This window comes from Bubalus kerabau, chromosome 19, assembly GCF_029407905.1.
Source record: "Bubalus kerabau isolate K-KA32 ecotype Philippines breed swamp buffalo chromosome 19, PCC_UOA_SB_1v2, whole genome shotgun sequence".
NCBI lineage: Eukaryota > Metazoa > Chordata > Mammalia > Artiodactyla > Bovidae > Bubalus > Bubalus kerabau.
Genome location: NC_073642.1, coordinates 67,611,915 through 67,635,811, shown reverse-complemented (window position 1 = coordinate 67,635,811; position 23,897 = coordinate 67,611,915). Strand labels below are relative to the sequence as shown.

The 23,897-nt window shown below is 46.8% G+C and overlaps 1 protein-coding gene across 2 annotated transcripts in view; it reads left to right on the top strand.

Moving 5' to 3' along the window:
* MOK (MOK protein kinase) overlaps positions 1–23,897 on the top strand; it is a 42,949-nt gene that overhangs the window by 3,158 nt on the left and 15,894 nt on the right. Inside the window, exons 2-3 of one of the 2 annotated variants that reach the window (XM_055556375.1) lie at positions 10,058–10,172; positions 23,317–23,406. In XM_055556375.1, the coding sequence (XP_055412350.1) occupies positions 10,058–10,172; positions 23,317–23,406 (205 nt within the window). Of the gene's footprint in view, positions 1–10,057; positions 10,173–23,316; positions 23,407–23,897 lie in introns of those variants that run through there. The other variant, XM_055556377.1, reaches the window with a different exon arrangement.

Genomic DNA, 23,897 nt, shown 5'->3' with positions numbered 1-23,897 from the left:
CTTAAACAGGCCTTGGTTTGGTAAAAATGAATAGAATCTTAATATGAAGAACTTATTTATCTTCCGTGTTCTATCTGCCTTTTTCATATAGCTGTGTTATTTAAACTTTTTATAAACATGTTTGTTTAGTTTTGGCTGTGCTGGGCTCCGTGGCCATGTACGCGCAGTCTTTCTCTAGTTGCGGCGAGTGGGGGCTACTCTCTAGTTGCAGTTCATGGGCGTCTTGCTGCAGTATCTTCTCTTGTTGCTGAGCATGATGAGCATGGACTCTAGGCTCGTGGGCTTAGTTACTCCAAGGCAAGTGGGATCTCTCCAGACCAGGAATCAAACCCGTATCTGCTGCGCTGGCAGGCCGTCCCCAGCCACTGGCCCCGGAGAGGCCCTGCCAGTGTTTGCAGGCCTCAGCACATAAGTCTTTCACTTTCTTGGTAGCATTTGTTTTTATTATTTTTTGACATGATTTAAAAGGGATTTTTGTTTATATTCCTTTTCTGATATTTTGTTGTTAGTGTAAAGAAATGAAACCAATTTCTGTATGTTAATCTTGTATCCTGCTGCCTTGCTGAACTTAATCAGTTCTTGTAGTTTGGCTGTCTTTAGGGTTTTCTATATATAGTATCATGTCATCTGCATATAATGACAATTTTACCTCTTCCATTCCAGTCTGGCTATCTTTTATTTTTCTTGTCTGATTGCTGTGGCTCGATCTTCCAATACTATGTTAAATAAAAGTGGTGAGAGTGGGCATCCTTATCTTGTTCCAGATTTTAGTGGAAAGGCTGAGTCTTCATTTTTATTCAGTTCGGTTCAGTTCAATTGCTCAGACATGTCCAACTCTTTGCAACCCCATGGACTGTAGCATGCCTGGCTTCCCTGTCCATCACCAACTCTCGGAGCCAGCTCAAACTCATGTCCATTGAGTTGGTGATGCCATCCAACCATCTCACCCTCTGTCGTCCCCTTCCCCTCCCGCCTTCAGTCTTTACCAGTATCAGGGTCTTTTTCAGTGGGTCAGTTCTTCCCATCAGGTGACCAAAGTATTGGAGCTTCAGCTTCACCATCTGTCCTTCCAATGAATATTCAGGACTGATTTCCTTTAGAATTGACCGGTTTGATCTCCTTGCAGTCCAAGGGACTCTCAAGAGTCTTCTCCAACACCATAGTTCAAAAGCATCAGTTCTTCAGCATTCAGCTTTATTTATGGTCCACCTCTCACATCCATACATGACTACTGGAAGAACCTTAGCTTTAACTAGACGGACCTTTGTTGGCAAAGTAATGTCTCTGCTTTTTAATATGCTGTCTGGGTTGGTCACAGCTTTCCTTCAAGGAGCAAGCATCTTTTAATTTCATGGCTGCAGTCACCATCTGCAGTGATTTTGTAGCCCAGGAAAATAAAGTCTGTCACTCTTTCCATTGTTTCCCCATTTATTTGCCATGAAGTGATGGGACAGGATGCCATGATCTTAGTTTTTTGAATGTTGAGTTTTAAGCCAGGATTTTCACTCTCCTTTTTCACTTTCATCAAGAATCTCTTTAGTTCCTCTTCGCTTCCTGCCATAAGGGTGGTGTCATCTGCATATCTGAGGTTATTGATATTTCTCCCGGCAGTCTGGATTCCAGCTCGTGCCTCATCGTTTTTACTGGCTACATAATATTTCAGCTTGTGGATTCAATCCCTGATCAGGGAATGAAGGTCCAGCAAGCCATGTAGCCAAAAAAAACATGCAGAACTTTTCTTTCGCCCCCAAAAGTTGTCTTGTGCTCCTTTGCAGTCACTGTCCTCCTCCACTTCTGGCTCCCAAGATCATTGATATGCTTTCTATTGCTAAAGTATCGCCTTTTCTAGAATTTCATATAAATGCAGTAAATATAAATGTATGTGGTTTTCTGAATCTGTCTTCTTTGTTTAGAATGTTTTTTGGGGTCCATGCATGTAGTGGCATCTTAGTGAAAGTGAAGTTGCTCAGTCATGTCTGACTCTTTGTGACCCCATGGACGGTAGCCGGCCAGGCTCCTCAGTCCATGAGATTTTCCTTAGTAGTCTGGTTCTTTTTATTGCTGTATTCTAGCCCTTGAATATGCCACAGTTTGTTTATTCATTTTTCAGTTAGTGAACATTTGGATTGTTCCATTTTGTGGCTATTGTGAATAATGCTGCTATGAACATTGATGTACAAGTCTTTGTGTGGACATATGTTTTCATTTCTCTAGATTCCTAGGAGTTGAATTGCTGGATTGGGCTGGAAGTGTGTATTTACTTTTATAAAAACTTCCTGCTTTCTAAAGTGGCTATGCCATTTTTAATTTACCATCATCCATGTGTGAGAGATCCATTTATTCCACATCCTAGCCAACACTTGGTATTTTCAGTCTTTTAAATTGGAGCCATTCTAGTGAACGTGCTTTAAGAGCTAGTTGTTGTCATTTTATTTGCTCAACAACTGTCTACGGTCTTCCCCAATGGCTCAGTCGGTAAACAGTCCGCCTGCAACGCAGGCGACGCAGGAGACCCAGGTTCAATCCCTGGGTCAGGAAGATCCCCTGGGGGAGGAAATGCCAGGAGAACCCCGTGGACAGAGCAGCCTGGCAGGCTACAGGCCAGGGGGTTGCAAAGAGACAGACACGACTGAGCACATTAGCACACACAGCAGTGTCGTGAAAGGCACAGGTTATGGCTCGGTGTAGACATGGTCAGGGGATGTTGTGACTGGAGTGCCTGGTGGACCGCCTGGAGCAGAAGGCCCGGAAGGATCCGATAAGGGAAGAGCAAGCACGACTTCGGTCGCCACTTGTGAAGGTCATGCCGCTCACCGCTGCAGTCTGTGGCACTGTTCCTCATACCGAAGAGTGGGCTCTATATCATGGGCTTTCCTGGTGGCTCAGACAGTAAAGAATCTGCCTGCCATGCAGGAGAGCTGGGTTCAATCCCTGGGTCAGGAAGATCCTCTAAAGAAGGAAATGGCAACCCACTCTAGTATTCGTGCCCAGAGAGTTCCATGGACAGAGGAGCCTGGCAGACTACAGTCCATGGGGTTGCAAAGAGTCGGACACGACTAACACTTTCACATGTTCATATCATTGGCAGTGGGGTTCCCAAGCTCTGCCTTTCTCATGGGCATTGTCAGCTGAGCCATTACTTTGGAAAGGGTCTTTTACCATGGTCACCGCTCTTACGAGTACATTTGTGTGGCCTCTGCATCTCCTGGACAGCGTTCTGCTCATGGGAGACAGCAGTGGCAGTGTGGTTGGGAAATTCTTCTGGGGTCAGACTCCCTGCATGTGCAGCCTGCTGCTTTATTGGTGTGACGCTGGGCAGAATACCTAAACTCTCGGTGCCGCAGCTCCTCATTTGTAAGATGGGCTAATGAGGTGCCTGTTGCATGGGGTTGTTGAGATGATTAAGTGAAAAGTGGTGCCTGAGGCTTAGCGTTCAGATCTTGGTGTTTGATAAATATCTTTCTCTGATAGAAGGAACCAGGACTCCTTGGCCAAGCGGCAGTCCTAGCACTGAAACAGGAAATATACAAGATTTTGTAGTGCCAGAAAGTAAGAAAGTACTGAGAAAACAGATAATGTAAACCTAGACAGACAAACCTTGTGGATGGGGGCATGTCAAAGGGACCAAGGAGCCAATAGAAAGAGCTCCTAAAGGCCAGAGCAGGAACTGTTTGAAGCAACACACTAAAGTAGCATTAGATCATCCCAGAATATAAAGTAAATATCCATGGATTCCTACTAACATTAATGAAAAAACATATTCTGAAAGACAGTTTGATGGAGGACTATGAAGGTAGTTTAAGGAGCATCCTTCCAGTCATTTATCCTCCCTACCCTCCTGATCTCTCTGTTGTGTATATGGATGGTCTGACCTGGGAAAGGAAGTGACCTACGAGACAGGAGAGCGCTCTCATTGTAATCTGAAATACCCGGTATTTAAACACAGATGAATAAAAAAGGATTGGTTGCCAGTTAGTCAGTAGTCATAATTCTGTGATTCAGCCGTCGAAGTTCCTCCTGCAGTGTGTGTCTGGAGGACTGTAGGAATCCTGGATTGGGGGCATGTGACATGGCATTTCTTCTTTGATTCATTTGTTGAGGAGGATGTACAGGGCATGAAGGAGGCTAGTAGACTTTGCCTTTAAGAGGCTTACGGCCTTATGGAGAGAGGTGCAGAGTGGACACGAACAGGTCTGTGGCAGAGGACAGGGTGCCCACAGAAGGAGGAAAGGCGTCTGCTCTGAGGCCTACCTACCAGGTTGGTCCTGGGAGATTAGAATCTACAGCATCACGTATTTAACTTTGACACTAAGCATCCATTAATTTGGCCTTTAATATCTAAACAGGAGTGTGCGTCTCTTTTTAAGTAAAGGACCTAAAACTGGGGGCTCGGGAACACACTCTGTCCCCGAGCTGAGGGATTGTGTCCTCCTGGCCTCTGTGTCCTCCATGCGTGGCCCGGCACCTGATGTGTAGCTGGTGCCCGTGGGCTTCAGTGATGTCCATGGTCATGTAGTCCCACCACCAAGGGTGTTTGCTTCATTTAGGCTGAAGTACAGTGCGCATTGGGCTTCCCAGGCGGCACTAGTGGTAAAGACTAGACACCCGGCTGCCAGTGCAGGAGATGTAAGAGGCACGGGCTCCACCCCTGGGTGGGGAAGATCCCCTGGAGGGGGGCATGGCAACCTACTCCAGTATTCTTGCCTGGAGAATCCCACGGACAGGCGGGCTGCAGCCCATAGGGTCATAGAGAGCTGGACACAACTGAATCGATGTAGCATGCACACATAGCAGAAATGGTGTTGGGGGCGGGTGGGGCCCAGGACCACCCCTAGATTTGCTCAGAGAACTCACAGGATTCAGGTTACACTTTTGCTCATAGCTGTGATGTCCTCAGTGACAGGATGCAGAGCAGCGAAGGAGAAAGTGACGTGGGGCAAAGCCTAGAGGAAACGAGACACAAGCTCCCGAGTCCTCTCCTCGTGGAGTCACCCAGGACGCACTTCGTTCTTCCCGCAGCACACTGTGACAGCACGTGTGACCTGTTTTCTGTAAGCACAGCTCATGAGAGCCCCGCTGCCCTGGGGTTTCTACTGGGAGCTGAGAACACAGGCACCCTCTGCAGATCCAGTGCAAACCACGCTGCTGCTTGAACGGTGCAGGCATCGTGAGTGACTCTTACTGCATGGAGACTGGTGGGAGCCCTTCCCAAATCTGGGTTCCCAGATGGCAGCCGGGGCCAGCCTTGCAGGCAGATGTCTCTACGGAGAGTGGCTTTAGGTCCGCCACGTGAGCTTTTTCTGCGCAGTAATAGACTGTGTCTCTCTTCAGGGAAATTTCCGGGCATTCCAGTCTAGTCCATCCAAGAGAAGGTAAAGGTTTGATGTTGTTTTACTGAGCAGCAGTTATTCCCTGGCTGTTCCTTGACGAGTAGGAGTGGGGTTAGGCAGGTCAGGTGAGTCTTCCTGAGGACCAGAGGATGTATTACTCAGCAGACGCATCCATCTGGTTGAGTTTCCCCACCAAGTTTCAAGTTTGGAGGCTCCCTAAGAAATTTGATGCTCCAAACTGGACAAACTAGTGGTAAGCCACACACGGGGCCTGTAATTTGGTCAGTTTTGAAGAAGCTTCTCAGGAGGATTCACCCAAGAATCTTACCGGTCTGGTTCCAGGACTTACTGGGCAGGTTACCTGTTTGAGGGAGGCTCTGGGCTTTAGTTGAAGCTGTGGTTGTCAAGTGGGTTACAGCTTCTGGTTTTAGTCAGAAGGGCTCTGATGCTTGTATCCTGAAGACCCCACCGGGGCTGAGCCCTGCCTTACTGCAGCCAACCAACCGCTCCTGGAGGGCGAGCAGGAAGAACTGTAGAACTGGCAGAACAGCTTCAAACTCCTGCCGTGCTGGGAGCTCAGTTAGTTACTTTTTACTCAGGGAAGACTTGGTGAAGAGGGATTGTAGGGCTTAAACATCCGCAGTTTGGGGGTCCAGAGCAGCCCCAGGAGTTCCTGAGAGACCTGTGTGTTCACACGCAGTGCAGCCCCCTGCGTGCTCCAGGGACACATGGCTGATTCGGGGAAAGTCAGACCTGTTTCTCTTTAACCTAACCCGTGTTCCCTAAGTTTGTTTGCTCGTGGAACCCCCTTTTGGGGAGTACCCATTACTGTCTTAGGGGTACTAGTGTTTTGCAGAACTCAGTTTGGAAAATGCTCGCTGAGAGTTTATCAGCGTCCTCGGGTAGATTTCCTGCAGGTGATGCTTGGGGAGGCCCTTCCTGGGGTTAGGGTTAGGGTTAGAAGATGGCCCAGCCTCTTCTCACACAAAGTACAGGCTTCCGTCATGCTGTTTGCTCAGGACTGTGGCTTTTAGTGTACAGATTTCCTTACATGTGAATCATTGTTCAGTCACTGAGTTGTGTCTTTTGCAACCCCACGAACTGCAGCACATCAGGCTTCCCCGCCCTTTACCATCTCCCTGAGTTTGCTCAAATTTATGTCCATTGAGTCAGTGATACTATCCAACCATCTCATCCTCTGTCGTCCCCTTCTCCTCCTGCCTTCAGCCTTTCCCAGCATCAGGGTCTTTTCCAGTGAGTCAGCTCTTTGCATCAGGTGGCCAAAGTATTGGAGCTTCAGCTTCATTCAGCATCAGTCCTTCCAATGAATATTCAGAGCTGATTTCCTTTAGGATGGACTGGTTTGATCTCCTTGCAGTCCAAGAGACTCTCAAGAGTCTTCTCCAGCACCACAATTCAAAAGCATCAAGTCTTCGGTGCTCAGCCTTCTTTATGGATGGAATGGTCATAATACTGAAACCGTATTTCCTTGCCCAAGCGTTCTTTCTTTTTTTGCTGTTGTGTTTTGTGTGTGTGTTGGTGTAATTGGTTTATGTCCAGCTCTTGTAAGTTGCCAGGACCACGTACTGTCAGTGTCGGGGCTGGCAGTCCTGCCCACAGAGTTTTCATTTGGGAAATAGGATGGAGACCTGTTTGAGGAGCCGGAAGAGGCTCTCTGGAGCTAACCACAGAAGAGGACATCCAGCCTCCCTGTTAGGGGGTCTGTGGAGGAATGTCAGTGGTCCCTAAACTTTGCTTTTCTCATTCAAGAGGTGGTTTCAGTCTGCTTTAGTTGTGAGGACCAGTGAGTCTCACTACACTTCACTTATAATTATAACTGTTAATTAAGGCTGAGCTTGAGAACAGGACACGTCTAGAGCAGGAAGGCCCGGCCCTCCCGGGAGCTAGAGCCGTGGTGAGAGCCAGCTCGTGATGGTCTGGGCAGTGGGACTTGTGCACGTGGCTGTCCCGACAGTGGTCTGATCTGAGCCTGTTTTTCTTTGTGCCTCTCCCTGCATGTACTCTTTGTATCTTTTCTGTTTCTCATGTTTTCTACTTATTCCCACCTTTGGCTTGCTTTTTTTTCTTCCAGTTTTTAAATATTGGAGTATAATGTCCGTCCAGAAAACTGCACACTCCAAAGCAGGGCCTCCTCTTTCAGACAGAGCACATTTTTAATACCTCGCATGAATTCTGATTTGAACAAACTGACAGAAAAAAGGCCCAGTTTTTTAGAGTAATGTTTTTTGAGAAATAGTGTGCTTAAAGATTTTAAAAGTGCTTATCTGTTAGCAAGAAGTTACGAGTGCAGGTTGGTGAGTTTTCGGAAAGTGAAATAGTCGTTAACCTGCTGCACAGCAGGTGCAGAGCTCACCCTGTCCTGACGTTCCCAGGGCAACCACTGTTCTGACTCGAACACCACAGAGCTGTCTGTTTTCACAGCTTTATTGAGATGTAATCGACATACTATAAAGTTCACCCAGGTAAAGGATATGATTGGGTGATTGTTGGCGTTTTTACTGAGTGCTCCAGCCATCATCATAATCTATTAAAGCACTTTCATTGTCATCGCAGAAAGAAGCCGGGATCAACTCGCATCAATGCCCCATTTCCTGCAGACCCCGCCCACCCTTGGCAACCGCTAACCTACTTTCCGTCCGTGGATTTGCCTGTTCTGGACATTTCATGTAAATAGCCTTTTGTGCTTGGCTTCCTTTACTTAGCATGAGGTTTTCAGGGTTCGTCCGTGTTGCAGCCTGCGTCTCTGGCTGAGTACTGTCATCGTGTAGCTAGACCACACTTTGTTCATCCGTTTTATTTATTTGACTGTCCCAGGTCTTAGTTGTGGCTCTCAGAATCTTCATTTATTTAGTTTTTATTGCGGCATACGGGATCTTTAGTTGCAGCATGTGGGATCTAGCTCCCTGATTAGGGCTCGAACCTGGGTCCCTATGTTGGGAGTGCAGGGTCTTAGCCACTGGACTGCCAGGAAGTCCCTGTTGACCAATTCTTTAGCTGATGGACGTTTCTTTTCTTCCCACTTTTGGCTATTGTGAAAATGTTTCCATGAACATATGTGTACCGGCTGTTGTTTAGCCTTACGCTTTCATTTCTCTTGAGTCTATACCCCGGATCAGAATGCCGAGCCATAGCTGTATTAGTTTATACTTCTGGCAGAAGTGAATGGGAGTGTATAGGATTTTAAAGAAAATCCAAACATTGTGTCATTTTACCTGGAAAGACTTTAGTATCAACAGTTCTTGCTAACGGATAAGCACTTTTAAAATCTTTAAGCACACTATTTCTCAAAAACATTACTCTAAAAAACTGGGCCTTTTTTCTGTCAGTTTGTTCAAATCAGAATTCACGCGAGGTATTAAAAATGTGCTCTGTCTGAAAGAGGAGGCGCTCCTTTGGAGCGGGATCGTTTTAAAGGCCTGCTCTCTGTTGATGTGGGTTTGGGACCTGCCAGTGCTGGGCTCTTTTTGGTCCAGGCTTGTTTAGTAGGTTCTGATCTTTCTGCTTCGGGTCACTTCCACGCTCAGTGTTCTCTCCAGAGTTCCTCTCAAGCCTGTCTTGTTCTGTCGTGCCTTGCTGCCTCAGCCTGCAGGAGTCTCCAGCTCTCTAAGGCAGGTGCTTGGGTGGGGTGGAGACTGGCTCCTTCCTGTGACTTTCCAGTGACCTTGGTGCAAGGCTGAGTAGCTTGTTCACCTGTCAAGTCTCACAACTGCTTTCTGTGAAGTTTTTTTGGTCTTCTCCTCCTCTTATTTGGACCACAGAAGCTTTTCCAACCCAATGAAGCGTTTGCTTTCTGGGCTACTCTCACGCCTTCCGTTTCTGCTTGGAAAGTAGCATGTTTCCCCTGTGCTCACTTCTGTCTGGAGAGCCCTTGTCGGGTGGGCATATTCAGCACCCTCCGTCATCCTGGCTCTTCCTGCTGCTGTCCCTGGGCCCACAGGCTCTGTGGACACTTGGTCTGCGAAAGGCGGAGTCGCTGTAGGTAGTCTGCCGTCGCCGGCAGTTGCACCCTGATGAGCCGGGCCCTCCAGCGGCCGGCCTGCCCCCTCGCTGCTCCACGGCCTGGTTTCCGTCTTTGTTCCCAGTGCGCTCCAGGAGACTCCTTTCTGTGCCTGTCAAGGTTCGGTCAGGAAGACAGGAACTGCTCCGGGGTTTCAGGTGGCAAGGGATTTAACGTAGTGACTTGGAGGCGTATAGAACCACCGTCTGTGCCCAGGTGATGGTGGTGGTGGCCACAAAGCCAGGGAGACGTGCTGTCAGCTTCCAGAAACTCGGGGAACGAGCGCCCCAGGAGCCTGCCACAGGTCCGCCGGGCCTTGTGTGGGACCTCGGAGTGGTTTTCAGGAGTGTGCTCCCGGCTGCTGGGGCATGGCCACGCCTGCCAGAGGCCGGGCCCGGGCTCGCCACTCCCGCGAGGGCCACCCATGCAGCCTGCCTCGGAGCCTCTGCTCTCACGTCCCGTAGGGGTCCCCAGCCTTTCCTCGCCTCGCGTGACTCCCGCTGCACGAGGGAGACAGAGACTGTGCTGCCAACACACAGCCCAGCTTCTCTTAAAATGAGGGGAGCACCAAACCTTAGAAACATAAGCAAACCATCCTCGACGTGTTGCTCTTGGATTATCTTACAGATGAAGACATCTGCTGTCTGGAAGCAAGTATGAAACAGATGCATAAATAAACTTTTATTTTTATAATTGTTTTTATTTATAGACTATAAAGCAATTGGCAAAATAGGAGAGGGAACGTTTTCTGAAGTTATGAAGATGCAGAACCTGAGAGATGGCAACCACTACGCATGTAAACAGATGAAACAGCGCTTTGAAAGGTAGGCAGCCCGAGGACTGATGGAGACTAAAGAGAGGCACAGGTGTGAGTCGGTAAGACCAACTTAATGGGAAAATTGTATTCATGCGATAGCATGTAACATCAGATTTCTTTGGGCAGAGAGGATTAAAGGCTAATTTTATTTCTCTTGTAGTGGAATTTATTGATGTCCCAGTTTCAGTTCAGTTCAGATCAGTCACTCAGTCATATCTGACTCTTTGCGACCCATGAATCACAGCACACCAGGCCTCCCTGTCCCATCACCAGCTCCTGGAGTCCACCCAAACTCATGTCCATCCAGTCGGTGATGCCATCCAGCCATCTCATCCTCTGTTGTCCCCTTCTCCTCCTGCCCCCAATCCCTCCCAGCACCAGAGTCTTTTCCAATGAGTCAGCTCTTCACATGAGGTAGCCAAAGTACTGGAGTTTCAGCCTCAGCATCAGTCCTTCCAATGAACACCCAGGACTGATCTCCTTTAGAGTGGACTGGTTGGATCTCCTTGTAGTTCAAGGGACTCTCAAGAGTCTTCTCCAACACCACAGTTCAAAAGCATCAATTCTTCGGCACTCAGCTTTCTTCACAGTCCAACTCTCATATCCATACATGACCTCTGGAAAAACCATAGCCTTGACTAGATGGACCTTTGTTGGCAAAGTAATGTCTCTGCTTTTGAATATGCTATCTAAGTTGGTCATAACTTTCCTTCCAAGGAGTAAGCATCTTTTAACTTCATGGCTGCAGTCACCATCTGCAGTAATTTTGGAGCCCAAAAAATAAAGTCTGACACTGTTTCCACTGTTTCCCCATCTATTTCCCATGAAGTGATGGGACCAGATGCCATGATCTTCGTTTTCTGAATTTTGAGCTTCAATCGAACTTTTTCACTCTCCACTTTCACTTTCATCAAGAGGCTTTTTAGTTCCTCTTCACTTTCTGCCATAAGGGTGGTGTCATCTGCATATCTGAGGTTATTGATATTTCTCCTGGCAATCTTGATTCCAGCTTGTGCTTCTTCCAGCCCAGCGTTTCTCATGATGTACTCTGCATACAAGTTAAATAAGCAGGGTGATAATATACAGCCTTGATGTACTCCTTTTCCTATTTGGAACCAGTCTGTTGTTCCATGTCCAGTTCTAACTGTTGCTTCCTGACCTGCATATAGGTTTCTCAAGAGGCAGGTCAGGTGGTCTGGTATTCCCATCTCTTTCAGAATTTCCCACAGTTTATTGTGATCCACACAGTCAAAGGCTTTGGCATAGTCAATAAAGCAGAAATACATATTTTTCTGGAACTCTCTTGCTTTTTCCATGATCCATCGGATGTTGGCAATTTGATCTTTGGTTACTCTGCCTTTTCTAAAACCAGCTTGAACATCTGGATGTACACAGTTCACGTATTGCTGAAGCCTGGCTTGGAGAATTTTGAGCATTACTTTACTAGCATGTGAGATGGGTGCAATCGTGCGGTAGTTTGAGCATTCTTTGGCATTGCCTTTCTTTGGGATTGGAATGAAAACTGACCTTTTCCAGTCCTGTGGCCACTGCTGAGTTTACTATAATACTAATAAATAATGGTCACAAAAATTTAAACTGGAGAAGTATAGTATACCTCACTTTAAACCGTCTGTATGTTCCTAAGAGTTGTGTCTGTTGGATTTTTATAATTGAAACCTTAGATTAGAGATATAGAGGTCCTTGAGATTTAATTAGCTGTGAATCAGTTACTGTGTTGAAAAATAACTTTCAGATAAGATTAGAGAGATGTGTTCACTGGGAAGGACCAGTGCACTTTGTGGCACGGGGAGTCCTCTGGTTCTCACTTCGTCCCTTGCAGACCACGTGGCCTTTCCCACAGAGCAGCCTCTTGGAGTCCTTGCATTTACAGCTTCTCACCACGGACCACCCTGAGTCAGAGACCACGTGTGATTAGGAAGCTGTCAGAATAAGGAAATAAGTGATGGCATCACTGCAGCTGTTCTGCTTTTCAGTAAAGAGGTTTGAAACTCAGTCTTTTTTAATATCAAAGGAGTTGAAGCCTCTGAATATCTAAGGCAGTGTTTTAAAAAGCATAGCAATCCCTGTCCTGAAAATGTGGAGCCTTCTGAGTGTTTTGGGGTATAGGCCTTGATTTCAAACTCTTAGGATGCAAAGATAGTGTTTCAAATTGGAAAGCAGTTCAGGCCTTTTACCACATCAAGGAGATTGGGTAACAGTGATGTCACCCTGGTCACATCCCCACGGGGCAGGCGTCATCGTTACTGATTTGCACCTGAGGAGAGGTGGTTAGCGATGTGAAGTAGCTTGACCGTGGTCATCTGGGTCACTGGGCGGGCAGAGCTGGGCCAAAGCATGCGGTGTTTACCTGCTGCGCCGACGCTGAGGTTACGGGGCTTCTGCTTCTCCTCCTTTCTATCACTTCTTCCTCCATGTGTTCTGAATTCTCTGTATTTCTTTATCCACCCCCCACCTCTGTCTTTGCCTTTACACTATGCCTAGTGGAGAATTTGCTGCCCAGTGTTCCGTTTACCCCCATCGCCCAAGCACACGGCCTCACTCAGCCGCCGTGGACAAACGCCCCACAAGCCCAGCGGAGCAAGACGGGACTCTGAGCGGCGGGTGGGGTGCATCCCTTGGTCAGAGGCCCGGGCTCCCTGTCAGCTCCCTGTCGGGTGTGGGGTGGACATGCTTGCAGACGGCAGGACTTTCCAGCTGCAATTTTGGTGAAGACATAAACACGAAGTATGTGCCGGACAGAACACCTGTAGACCCCAGGACTCCGACGACTGTTGCGGGGTCAGAACCATGCAGAGTTAGGCTGCTCTGGGGAACCAGTCGGCCAGGAGAGGTCACGTGGGCCACCGATGGGCCTTCAGGACGCAGAGAGACCTGTAACATGTGAGAAGCGCTCCCCTGGAAGGAGGTTAGAATGGTTTGAGGGCAGTCCTTTGGGGAGGCAGGGAACACTCAGTTTATCTGGAAAAGTGCCTTGGGCTGACCTCAGCCCCTGGGGAGAAGGTGGAGCCACCTGAGGGACGCGGCTCCCACCAGGTCCTGATGCTGAAAGTACCTCATCCACCTGGCCCTTGGCTTCCTTGTCGTGAGGCGCGGAGGACTGACCGAGGTGGGAAGTGGAAGGAGCTGTCACGCGAGGCCCATGGTAGACGCTCAGGAGACGCTGGCCCACATTACGATGTGTGATCCTTTGTTCTGTTTCAGAAGCAGTTGTCCTAACTTTAGAAGTGATTGATTAGAACACTTATTTTTCTTTTAAAAAACCCATAATAAGTAAAGATTTTCTAATAAAGTATCACTGAATCAGTTATACTTTCCTTGTTTTTCTCTAATGTGTGTGTGTGAGGGGGATTACTGACGGCCACTTTCACATACTGGCTTCATTTAAGAGGAAACACACTGTGAACTGGCGGTGTCCTGTGGCTCTTTGATGTCCGGAATCACCGACGGCATCTCCGGCTTAGTTCTGACAGGTGTCTGCTGGCCTGTGTAATCCAAACCCACAGGGAATGGGTTTTGCTTTTTCTCTTTTGAGTTCTCGTTTGCTCTTAGACATACATTGATAGAAACCCACAGGGAACAGGTTTTGTGTTTTCTCTTGTGAACTCTAATTACTCTTACACATATGTTGAAAACCATAGGCGACTATAATCCAGTGCTCTCGTTATTTATTTGATAATTGTTCCAGCTAAAACTGAGCCAGCCCTGGCTATGGAGAGCACCTTCAGGGTGGCTCCTGTGTTCTTGTGGCATCCCCCATCATTTTCTTCTTTTTTAAACCTCTTTTTTTGCTACCGGAATGTCAGCATCTTTAGGTCCTCTCAGCAGACAGAGCTAGCATATATGTACACTAACCTCTCTCTCTTCATTCAAATGACCTTGAGTGCATATTGATGTAAATAAATGGCCAAATGAATAAACAAATTGGGATGAGAGGGAAATTTTTTTCTCATTTATGATTCATAGGTACAGAGAGGAATGAGGGAAATGGAAAATCATCATTAGAATAAGTAATCATTTCTGCAGGCAAGATAAATTTATGAATGCTAAAATTAGTAAGCTAAAACTTGAAAGAAAATGGGATTTCTGCACAGCCGCAAATGATCTCCTGAATATTTATTAATTACCGTGGTGGTTTTAACTTATGTCCACAAATTGTTTGCTGTTTCTTCCTCCGGGAGGTAGGGCTTACTTTCCTTCCATTTGACTGAGGGCTGGACTTGATGACTTGCTTACAAAGAGTAGAAAATGAAAGGGAAAGATAGTTGACTTTACAGAGAAAAACCTGGTAGATGCTACTTAACTAAATCATTAATATGAGTGTCATCAGTAATAAGACATATTGATATCACATACCTTCTGATAAATGGCATGGGAAGAGCGTGTCCCCTCCGTGGTATTCTCTTTCAAAGGCCTGTAATCTCAGCTGATTTATGAGAATACATCAGGAGAGCCCACACTGAGGGGCATTCTACAAAACACCAGCCCAGCCCTCCTCAAAACGGTGAAGATAACGACAGGGACAGGCTTTGGGGCTGTCAGAGTGGGGGACATGGCCACTTACTTGCAGTGTGGTCTGCTGGATCCCAGGAGAGGAAAAGGCATCAGTGGAAGAACTGGGCAAATCCAAATAAAGGGTCTAGTGTAGTGAGTAGAGTTGTACCAGTGTTCATTTTCAGTTTTGGTAAATGTTATGTGAGATGTTAACATCAGGGGAAGCCAGGCGACAGGGGCGTTCTTCACTGTTGTTGCAACTCTTCTGTTAATCTAAAGTAACTTCAAACTTAAAAAACAAATCAGAACAAACAGAAAATAACCATAGATGATCCGGAATGAGTCATTGTACGTGGCTTCTAACGTTGAAAAAGGTATTGCTATTATTTCTGTTTTACAGGAAGACATGACTGTAGTTTCTAAAAGAAAGTTCTAGAAGAAAGACAGCTGCATTTGGTGTCATTTCTAGGAGTTTTATTGCCGACCATTTATTGGATATTCCAGTGTCACTGATCCTTGATCCACAAGTTTTATTCTGTTCTTTGGTTTTCTTTTTCAACCATGAAAATAGTATCTTCAGCTTTTAGAGCTCTGGAATATAATATCTGTCATCATTATAAATCAGTTTAACCTTATTCATTTGAAGAATAATTTTAGGTTCCTTTAAAAATCCATTTCTGCTCTGCTTATGGTTGAGTGAAACCTCAGAGTCACCTTGCACAGTTGTGTGGGTGATGTGGGCAAGGAGAGTCAGTCAGTAACAGCGGCAAGTCACGCTGAGTCACGCAGCCAGAAGGAGCTTGGTTTTGGAGCCTCTGACCCAGCTCCTCCCAGAGTTACTTCCAGCCCTTCCTTTCTGCTCCTCTGAAATAGAAATCGATGGCTTTGGCAGTCACCTTTGCTGATAGGAAGTCAAGGTGAGGTATTATAATAGACCAGTTCTTTAGTACTGTGTCGGGAGGGCATTTGCAGCTCCTGAGATTTGTCTTCCCTCAGTGGCTCAAAGCCTTAGTTTGGGGATGATGAAGTTAGTTACTTGCATAAAGCCAGCAGTGTGACCCAGTCGCTTTGATATTTTTTTGCTCTGTCTTCAGAGGGTTCTCCCACCTATACTCACCAGAAATACACTGTTAATAAGATGCTCCTTTTTTTTGCTACGACTGTTTTCTTCCTTTAGAAATGTTGTAAAGGAGTGGAATGAGTCATTTAAAAAGTCTTGATGTTTGTAGGCTATCTCTTTTTGCCCCGAAGCAGTAAGAGACACTCATGCGGGTCCTCGCCAGCACAGGGCTACTAGGTGAGGGCAGAAGCAGCAGCTCTCCCGCTTTTAGTTGTGTGACCTTGGGCAGTTCGTTAATCTCTCTGTGGTTCAGTTCATTCATACAGTGGGAATGACCACAGTGTCTACCTCGCAGGATCACTGGGAGGGTTAAATTTAAAATGCAGGTGAGACACTTAGCACAGTAGTGGGTCAACTTGTCGCCTAACAGTTGGTGCAAGTTACTCAGCAAAATAGTTTGAAGACTATTTGGAAAATTGGGGTACAATAATAAATACGAGTAGCAGTAGTAAAAATGAAGATTACACAGGCTTCCTTGGTGGTCCACTGGTTAAGACTCCGTGTTTCCATGGCAGAGAGCACAGGTTCAGTTCCCAGTCGGGGAGCTAAGATCCTGCATGCCTCGTGGCACAGCATCCCCCCAAAAAAGTGAAGCTTACAGCCGTGGTTCCAGAGCATCTGGTGCCGTGCCCAATACCAGGGGGATTGCGTGCATATGTTGTCTAATCCTCCCAGTAGCCCTAGGGGAGAGTCTTCCTCCAAATGAGGGACCCTCCACTAGAGGGGCGAGCTCCCAGCATTGCAGATCGTCGGTGGGACCCCCGTCGTGTGGGGCCGGGGGCTGTGTCCTTTCAGTGCTCTGCTGCGGGAGGCAGTGCGGTGCCTGCTCTTGACTCAGAACACGGCTTTTTCCCAAGTCACATCTCTCAGTGGTCCTCACATTACTTTTACAAAAATAAAGTTTTCTGTGTGGGATTCTAAATAAAAACAAAGGCAAGAAACTCATGAGTCACTTTAAAGACTCTTTTACTTAAATAGGATATAATTACAGGACTTTTCGGTATATACAAAGTAAACAGTAGTGTAATGAGCCCCAGGTGCCGCAGCCACCACCACCAAGCCTGTGATTTTTAATTAATCTGTATAACTCCATCTGGTCTCCCGCCCCGCTTGGTTGCTGTCGTGATTCAGTCACTCAGTCGTGTCCAACTCTTTGCATCTCCATGAATTGCAGCACACCAGGCTTCTCTGTCCTTCACTATCTCCCAGAGTTTGATAAAACTCAAGTCCATTGAGTCGGTGATGCCATCCAACCATCTCATTCTCTATCGTCCCTTCTCCTCCTCCCTTCAGTCTTTCCCAGCATCAGGGTCTTTTCCAGTGAGTCAGTTCTTCGCATCAGGGGACCAAAGTATTGGAGCTTTAGCATCAGTGCTTATAATGAATATTCAGGACTGACTTCCTTTAGGATTGACTGGTTGGATCTCCTTGCTGTCCAAGGGACTCTCAAGAGTCTTCTCCAGCACCATAGTTCAAAAGCACAGATTCATTGTCTAGGTTTGTCATAGCTTTTCTTCCAAGGAACAAGCGTCTTTTAATTTCGTGGCTACAGTCACTGTCCACATTGATGTTGGAGCCCAAGAAAATGAAATCTGACACTGTTTCCATTGTTTCCCCATCTATTTGCCATGAAATGATGGGACTAGAACCCATGATCTTTCTTTTTTGAATGCTGAGTTTTAAGCTTTTCACTCTCCTCTTTCACCTTCATCAAGAGGCTCTTTAGTGCCTCTATTCTTTCTGCCATTAAAGTGGTGTCATTTTCATTATCTACATAGTGATATTTCTCCTGGCAACTTGATTCCAGACTGTGAGTCATCCAGCCCAGCATTTTGTACGATGTACTCTGCATATAAGTTAAATAAGCAGGGTGACAATATACAGCCTTGATGTACTTCTTTCCCAATTTTGAACCAGTCTGTTCTATGTCCAGTTCTAACTGTTGCTTCTTGTCCTGCATACAGGTTTCTCAGGAGGCAGATAATGTGGTCTGATATTCCCGTCTCTTTAGGAATATTCCACAGTGTGTTGTGATCCAGAGGCTTTAACATAGTCCAGTGAAGCAGAAGTAGATGTTTTTTGGAATTCCCTTGCTTTTTCTGTGATTCATCATTTGTTGGCAATTTGATCTCTGGTTCCTCTGCCTTTTCTAAATACAGCTTGCACATCTGGAAGTGCGCGGTTCATGTACTATTGAAACCTGGCTTGAAGGACTTTGAGATAATCTTGCTAGCATGTGAAATGAGCGCAATTGTATGGTAATTTGAACATTCTTTGGCATTGCCTTTCTTTGGGATTGGAATGAAAACTGACCTTTTCCTGTCCTGTGGCCACTGCTTAGTTTTCCACATTTGCTGGCATGATGAGTGCAGCACTTTGACAGCATCATCTTTTAGGATTTGAAATCGCTCAGCTGGAATTCTATCACCTGCACTAGCTTTGTTTGTAATAATGCTTCCTAAGGCCCACTTGACTTCACATTCCAGGATGTCTGGCTCTAGGTGACAGATCACACCATCGTGATTATCTGGGTCATGAAGATCTTTTTTGTACAGTTCTGTGTAATCTTGCCATCTCTTCTTAATATCTTCTGCTTCTGTTAGGTCCATACCGTTTCTGTCCTTTATCGAGCCCATCTTTGCATGAAACGTTCCCTTGGTATCTCTAGTTTTCTTGAAGAGATCTCTAGTCTTTCCCATTCTATTGTTTTCCTCTTTTCTTTGCATTGTTCACCTAAGAAGACTTTATCTCTCCCTGCTATTCTCTGGAACCCTGCATTCACTTGGGTATATCGCTCCGTTTCTCCTTTGCCTTTCACATCCCTTCTCTCCTCAGCTACCTGGAAGGCCTCCTCAGAAGCCGCTGTGGCCTCTCGCGTTTCTTTTCTTGGGGATGGCTTTGCTCACCGCCTCCTGTGCAGTGTTACGCACCTCTGTCCGTAGTTCTTCAGGCCCTCTGTCTGTCAGAGCTAGTCCCTTGAATCTGTTCATCATCTCCACTGTATAATCATAAGGGATTTGTTTAGGTCATACCTAATAGCCTACTGGTTTTTCCTGGTTTCTTCAATTTAAGTCTGAATTTTGCAATAAGGAGTTTGTGATCTGAGCCACAGTTAGATCCTACTCTTATTTTTGCTGACTGTGTAGAGCTTCTCTATCTTCAGCTGCAAAGGATATAGTCAGTCTGCTTTTGGCACTAACCATTTGGTGATGTTCATGTGTAGAGTTGTCTCTTGTGTTATTGGAAGAGGGTGTTTGCTATGACCAGCATGTTCTCTTGACGAAGCTCTGTTAGCCTTTGCCCTGCTTGTTTTGTACTCCAAGGCCAAACAAGCCTGCTACTTCGGATATTTGACTTCCTACTTTTGCATTCCACTTGGTTATTATTATACAATTCTTTTTTAAAGGCAAAATTTGCATTCATTGAAATGCACATTTTTGAACTGCCTGATTTTTGCAAGTGAATAGCTCCGGGCACTCACAGCACAGAGCGCTGCTCTCACCCGAGCTCCTTCACGCTCCCTACTTAGTCCTCCCTCCCTGCCCCGGTGGCCGCTCTTCTGGGTTTTATTTTGTTTCTTTTTACCCTCTTATAGAAATTCCTGTTCAGAGAAGGCAATGGCACCCCAGTCCAGTATTCTTGCCTGGAAAATCCCATGGACGGAGGAGCCTGGTAGGCTGCAGTCCATGGGGTCGCGAAGAGTTGGACACGACTGAGTGACTTCACTTTCACTTTTCGCTTTATTGGAGAAGGAAATGGCAACCCACTCTAGTGTTCTTGCCTGGAGAATCCCAGGGACGGGGGAGCCTGGTGGGCTGCCGTCTATGGGGTCGCACAGAGTCGGACACGACTGAAGTGACTTAGCAGCAGCAGCAGAAATTCCTGTTAAGTGGAATCTCTCCACTCCTTTAGCGCAGCATACATGCAGTCTCTGAGGTTTATCCCTGTTGTTGTATCGGCAGTTGATACCTTCTTACTGCTGGGTGGTGTTCATTCCAGTCTGTGACTGCAAAACGCCTTGTTTATCTCGTCTCTTGTTGAGGAACTTTTGGGCTGTTTTTGGTTTTGGGCCACTATGAATAAACCTTCTGTAAAACTTCATACAAGAGTTTTTATGGTTATATATAAATATATTTATATATATATATATATATATATATATATTTTTTTTTTTTTAGGTCATTACCTGGAAATAGAATCTCTGGGTCACAGGGTAGATGTATATTTAACTTTACAAGAAACAGCCCAGCCTTTTTCTGAAATGATTATACCTTTTTCCACTTCCACCAGCAAAGAACCCAAGAGTTCTAGTTGCTTCATATCCTCTTCAGCATTTGGTGTGGTTAGTCTTTTAAATTCTGGCCACTCCAGTGAGCGTGCCCTGTTGCTTCATTATGTGCGTGCTTGAATGTTTATTTGGCTGCGCTGGGTCTTAGTCACGGAGCTTGGGCTCGGCGTTGCGTCCTGGGGGTCTTGCGCTGGGGCGCAGCCGGCACGCGGGCTCTGTGCTTGTGGTGCGGGCTCAGCACTTGCGGCACGCGGGCTTGGTTGCTCCGCAGCACGTGGGATCTTAATTCCCAGACCAGGGATCGAACCCTCACCCCCTGCATTGGAAGCTTGGAGTCTTAACCACCGAACAGCCAGGGAAATTCCCCAGCTGGTTCTTTTGGAAGCAGAGGCTTGCCTACATCCCTCTGTGTTCCACTCCGTGATATTTTCTGTTTCCAGCAGGGCAGTAAAAAGACAAACACACAGAAAAAACCTGAATGTCACTTGACCACAAAATTCAAAGCAACTCCAAGGCAAAGAAAAGTGGTTACTTTGCAGATTTTTAGTTTTTTTTCCCCAAGATCTTTAAAAGCAGGAGCAGAGTTGCTTTACATCTGAGCGCACACTGTTCCTTGAACTGAGGCGGGCAGAACCCCGTCAGGGTGCCCGTCTAATGTTGGCACTGGTTCCTCGGTTCTGAGCGAGTGCCTGGGCAGGCATAAAATGATTCTATCTGCAATAAGAAAATGTGTTTCAGGGTATCATAGCTGGTTTTCATATTAAAGATGAAAAGAGTGAGTAAATGTTTGTCTAAATGACAAAGCTCTTTGACTAACTGGTCCTAAAAGACTGATTAATTTTTTCTTTTTTTTTAGATCGGGTGTATAGTTCAAAATTTAGAACTGTTGCTAGCTCCGGTTGGTTTCTGCTGTTCCCACCCAAGGCTGGGCATCTTGGCGCCGTCGGCGTCGGGGCCTCGGCTCCTCTGTTACAGGTCCTGTCCTGTGCACCATAGGAGATTTAGCATCGTCCTTGGCTGCTGCCATCGGATGGAACACTGACACTAAAAGTGTCTCTAGTATTGTCCCGTGTCCCTTAGTGGGGCAAGGTCCCTTTGGTTGATAACCACTGACTTACAGCATGCCCTGGGCAGAGGCGTGGCAGGCACTGGTAGGGGGGTCTTCAGTGGCCTGGTCCTGGGTCAGGGACTCTGTGGTGTGGGACTGTGGGGCGAACCGTGGATGCCTTTCCAGCGCGCACCCCAGGGAGGGAGGGAGAGATGCTTGGCAGCCGTTGCATAAGCGCCCCCCAAAGAATGCTCTGCTTGATGTTTTCTTCTTCCTTTTGCCTTGTTGGTGTGTGCGTTCACCTCCTCTGCCCTAAGGAAAATAATCTGTATCTGCCATGTCACTCAGAGGACTGTCTGACGTGGTATGTTCTCTAGAACCTTAGTTCTCAGGGACAATGACTTAATAGTATGTAAGAGAGGACCCTGTGCCCCCAGAAAGTCTGGAAAATGTTGGTTTAAATGAAGGTAAACTGTTTTCCTTATTTTGTAGGATTTTGGAAAGCTTCTAACATCAACTGTAAATTGTCACTCTCCGAAAGGAACTAGATTGGCTCTGTCTCACGTTTCTTCAACATGCAGTTTATCCACAAAGTGTTTTCCAGAGAAATAAAATTCTGTGGGACATGTTTTGGGAAGTACTGTTCTAGAGTCACCTAGAGGAGGCCAGGGTGCGGGGAGGAGCAGGTGGTGGGCTGGGCACTGAGCTGGCGGAGTGGACAGACAGGGTCGTGGTCTGGTCCCTGCATGCCCCAGGATGGCCATCCGTAGTGGTTATTAGGCAGTAAAAAACTCAGATTCTAGGCGGGAAGGAGCTGCTATCCTGAGCCTCCGGGGTGCAGCCCCACCCCAACCCCCTACGCAGCATGCTTGGCCCCTTACCCAGCAGTCGTGGGATCCCCCACTCTCTCCAGCAACTAAAGGGTTACAGTCCTGGCTTCAGCAGGGACCCTCCTTAAGGCTGCTGCGCCAGCAAAGTGAGCAGTGTCTTTTCTGGTTGGTTGTGGACCATGGTGTGTAAGTTGCTAATATTTTGAGTATCATCCTGGGTACGAGGGAGGAAACGGGATGACGGCTAAAAGGGGCCTAAGGCTTTTTGTCAGGAGCGCCCTCCTGCTCAGGAGGCTTTGTGTCAGGAGCGCCCTTCTGCTCAGGCTGCCCAGGCTTGTGCTCCAGGCTTCCGTTTGTGGCCTAGCATGAGAGAGACTGGAAACATCCAGCCGTGTTGATTTACAACAGCAGTAATAATATACTGTTGGATATAACCACTCTTTGAATAACCAAACAAAATGCTGAGCTTTACTCTACATGTTGAAAGTTGGTTGGGAATTCCCTGGCTGTCCAGTGGTTAGGACCTGGTTCAACCTTGGGGCCCAGGTTCAATCCTTGGTCTGGGAACAAGAAGCCCACAAGCCACCTGGCAAGGCCAGGAAAAAAAAAGAAAAAAGAAGTTGATGAAACAGTTTTGCCAGTTCAGAGAAAGAATATTTCCAGAATCAGTTTCTTTTGGAGCCGCTGAGATGGAGTCTCTGGTGAACAGGGTCATTCGGCTGGGATGACCCCACGGGCCCAGCCACAGGGAGAGGGCCCTGGCAAGGGTCAGTCTGGAGGGTGGCACAGCCAGCCTCTGGCCGTTGGCCTCCATTGTATTTTTGTGATCTGGGATGTGAACACAGTGGCAGGCAGAGCAGTCTCCATAAAGAAAAGCTCAGTAAAGACACACCTGCTGAGAGAGCACCTCTCCCCAGATGAATGACTGAGAACGTGTACAGCCTGCATTAAAGGTCAGAAGGAAGGACAGTCTGAATGGGAGATGCTTATTTTCCAATGTTGCTTACATTGCTCAGTTAGTTCCTATAAACTGACTAATGGAAAATTTTAGTCTCTGTTTCTATATTTATTAAGTGTAAGAGAAACTACCAAAGTATTCTTTCAGGAGTTTAGATGAGAAGAGTTTGAATGCATGTCCAAAGCTGTAAGAGCCTCGATTTTTGTAAGATAATGTAGAAGTGAGGTATACATATGTTCAGCTGCTGATGGGAGAAATAAAACCTGATAAACTTGCTTGGCGTTATTTGTGAGTTTGTAACTTGTGATCATGGATAATAAACAGTGATTTGATAACCCTGACTTTAAAGTTGACCCAAATACTAAACTGGTCATTCATTCTTACCTGCACAATAGTATCGAGCAAGTGAACAACCTGCGAGAGATACAAGCGCTGAGACGCCTGAATCCACACCCGAACATCCTCGCGCTGCACGAAGTGGTCTTGTGAGTATATCGGGGCTTTAAGAATTATCTAACCTCAATGATAATCGTTAGATCTCTTTTTAAGAAAGAAAACCATGGTAGACATTTTAAATATTGGCTTTGTAGCTCAGACACATATTCGGGCCAGTGTCTGCATCCGAATCCTAAAGGGAAAGGCCTTCGTTGCAGTGACTCCGTGTCATAGCAGCGAACATCATTCGAACGGTCCCCCACCCGGAAGCTCAGCTGGGCTGCTGTGGAGGCGGCGGCGGCTCGGGACACCTGCGTGTGAGCCTGTGGCCCTCTTTCCGGGGCTGCACGTAGTCATCCCTGCAGTTGCCATCTTGGTATGACTTCAAGCAGCCATTCTCACTGTATTCCACATAATTTCAGGGAATTTGTCACTTCTGTTCTAATCAAGACGGCAGAGCGCAGCTCGTCTGGAAGGGCTTGTCTGCTGGGGACTGGGGCTGGGATCTGGCCTGAAGCTCCGAGAAAGTGCCCCTCAGCGG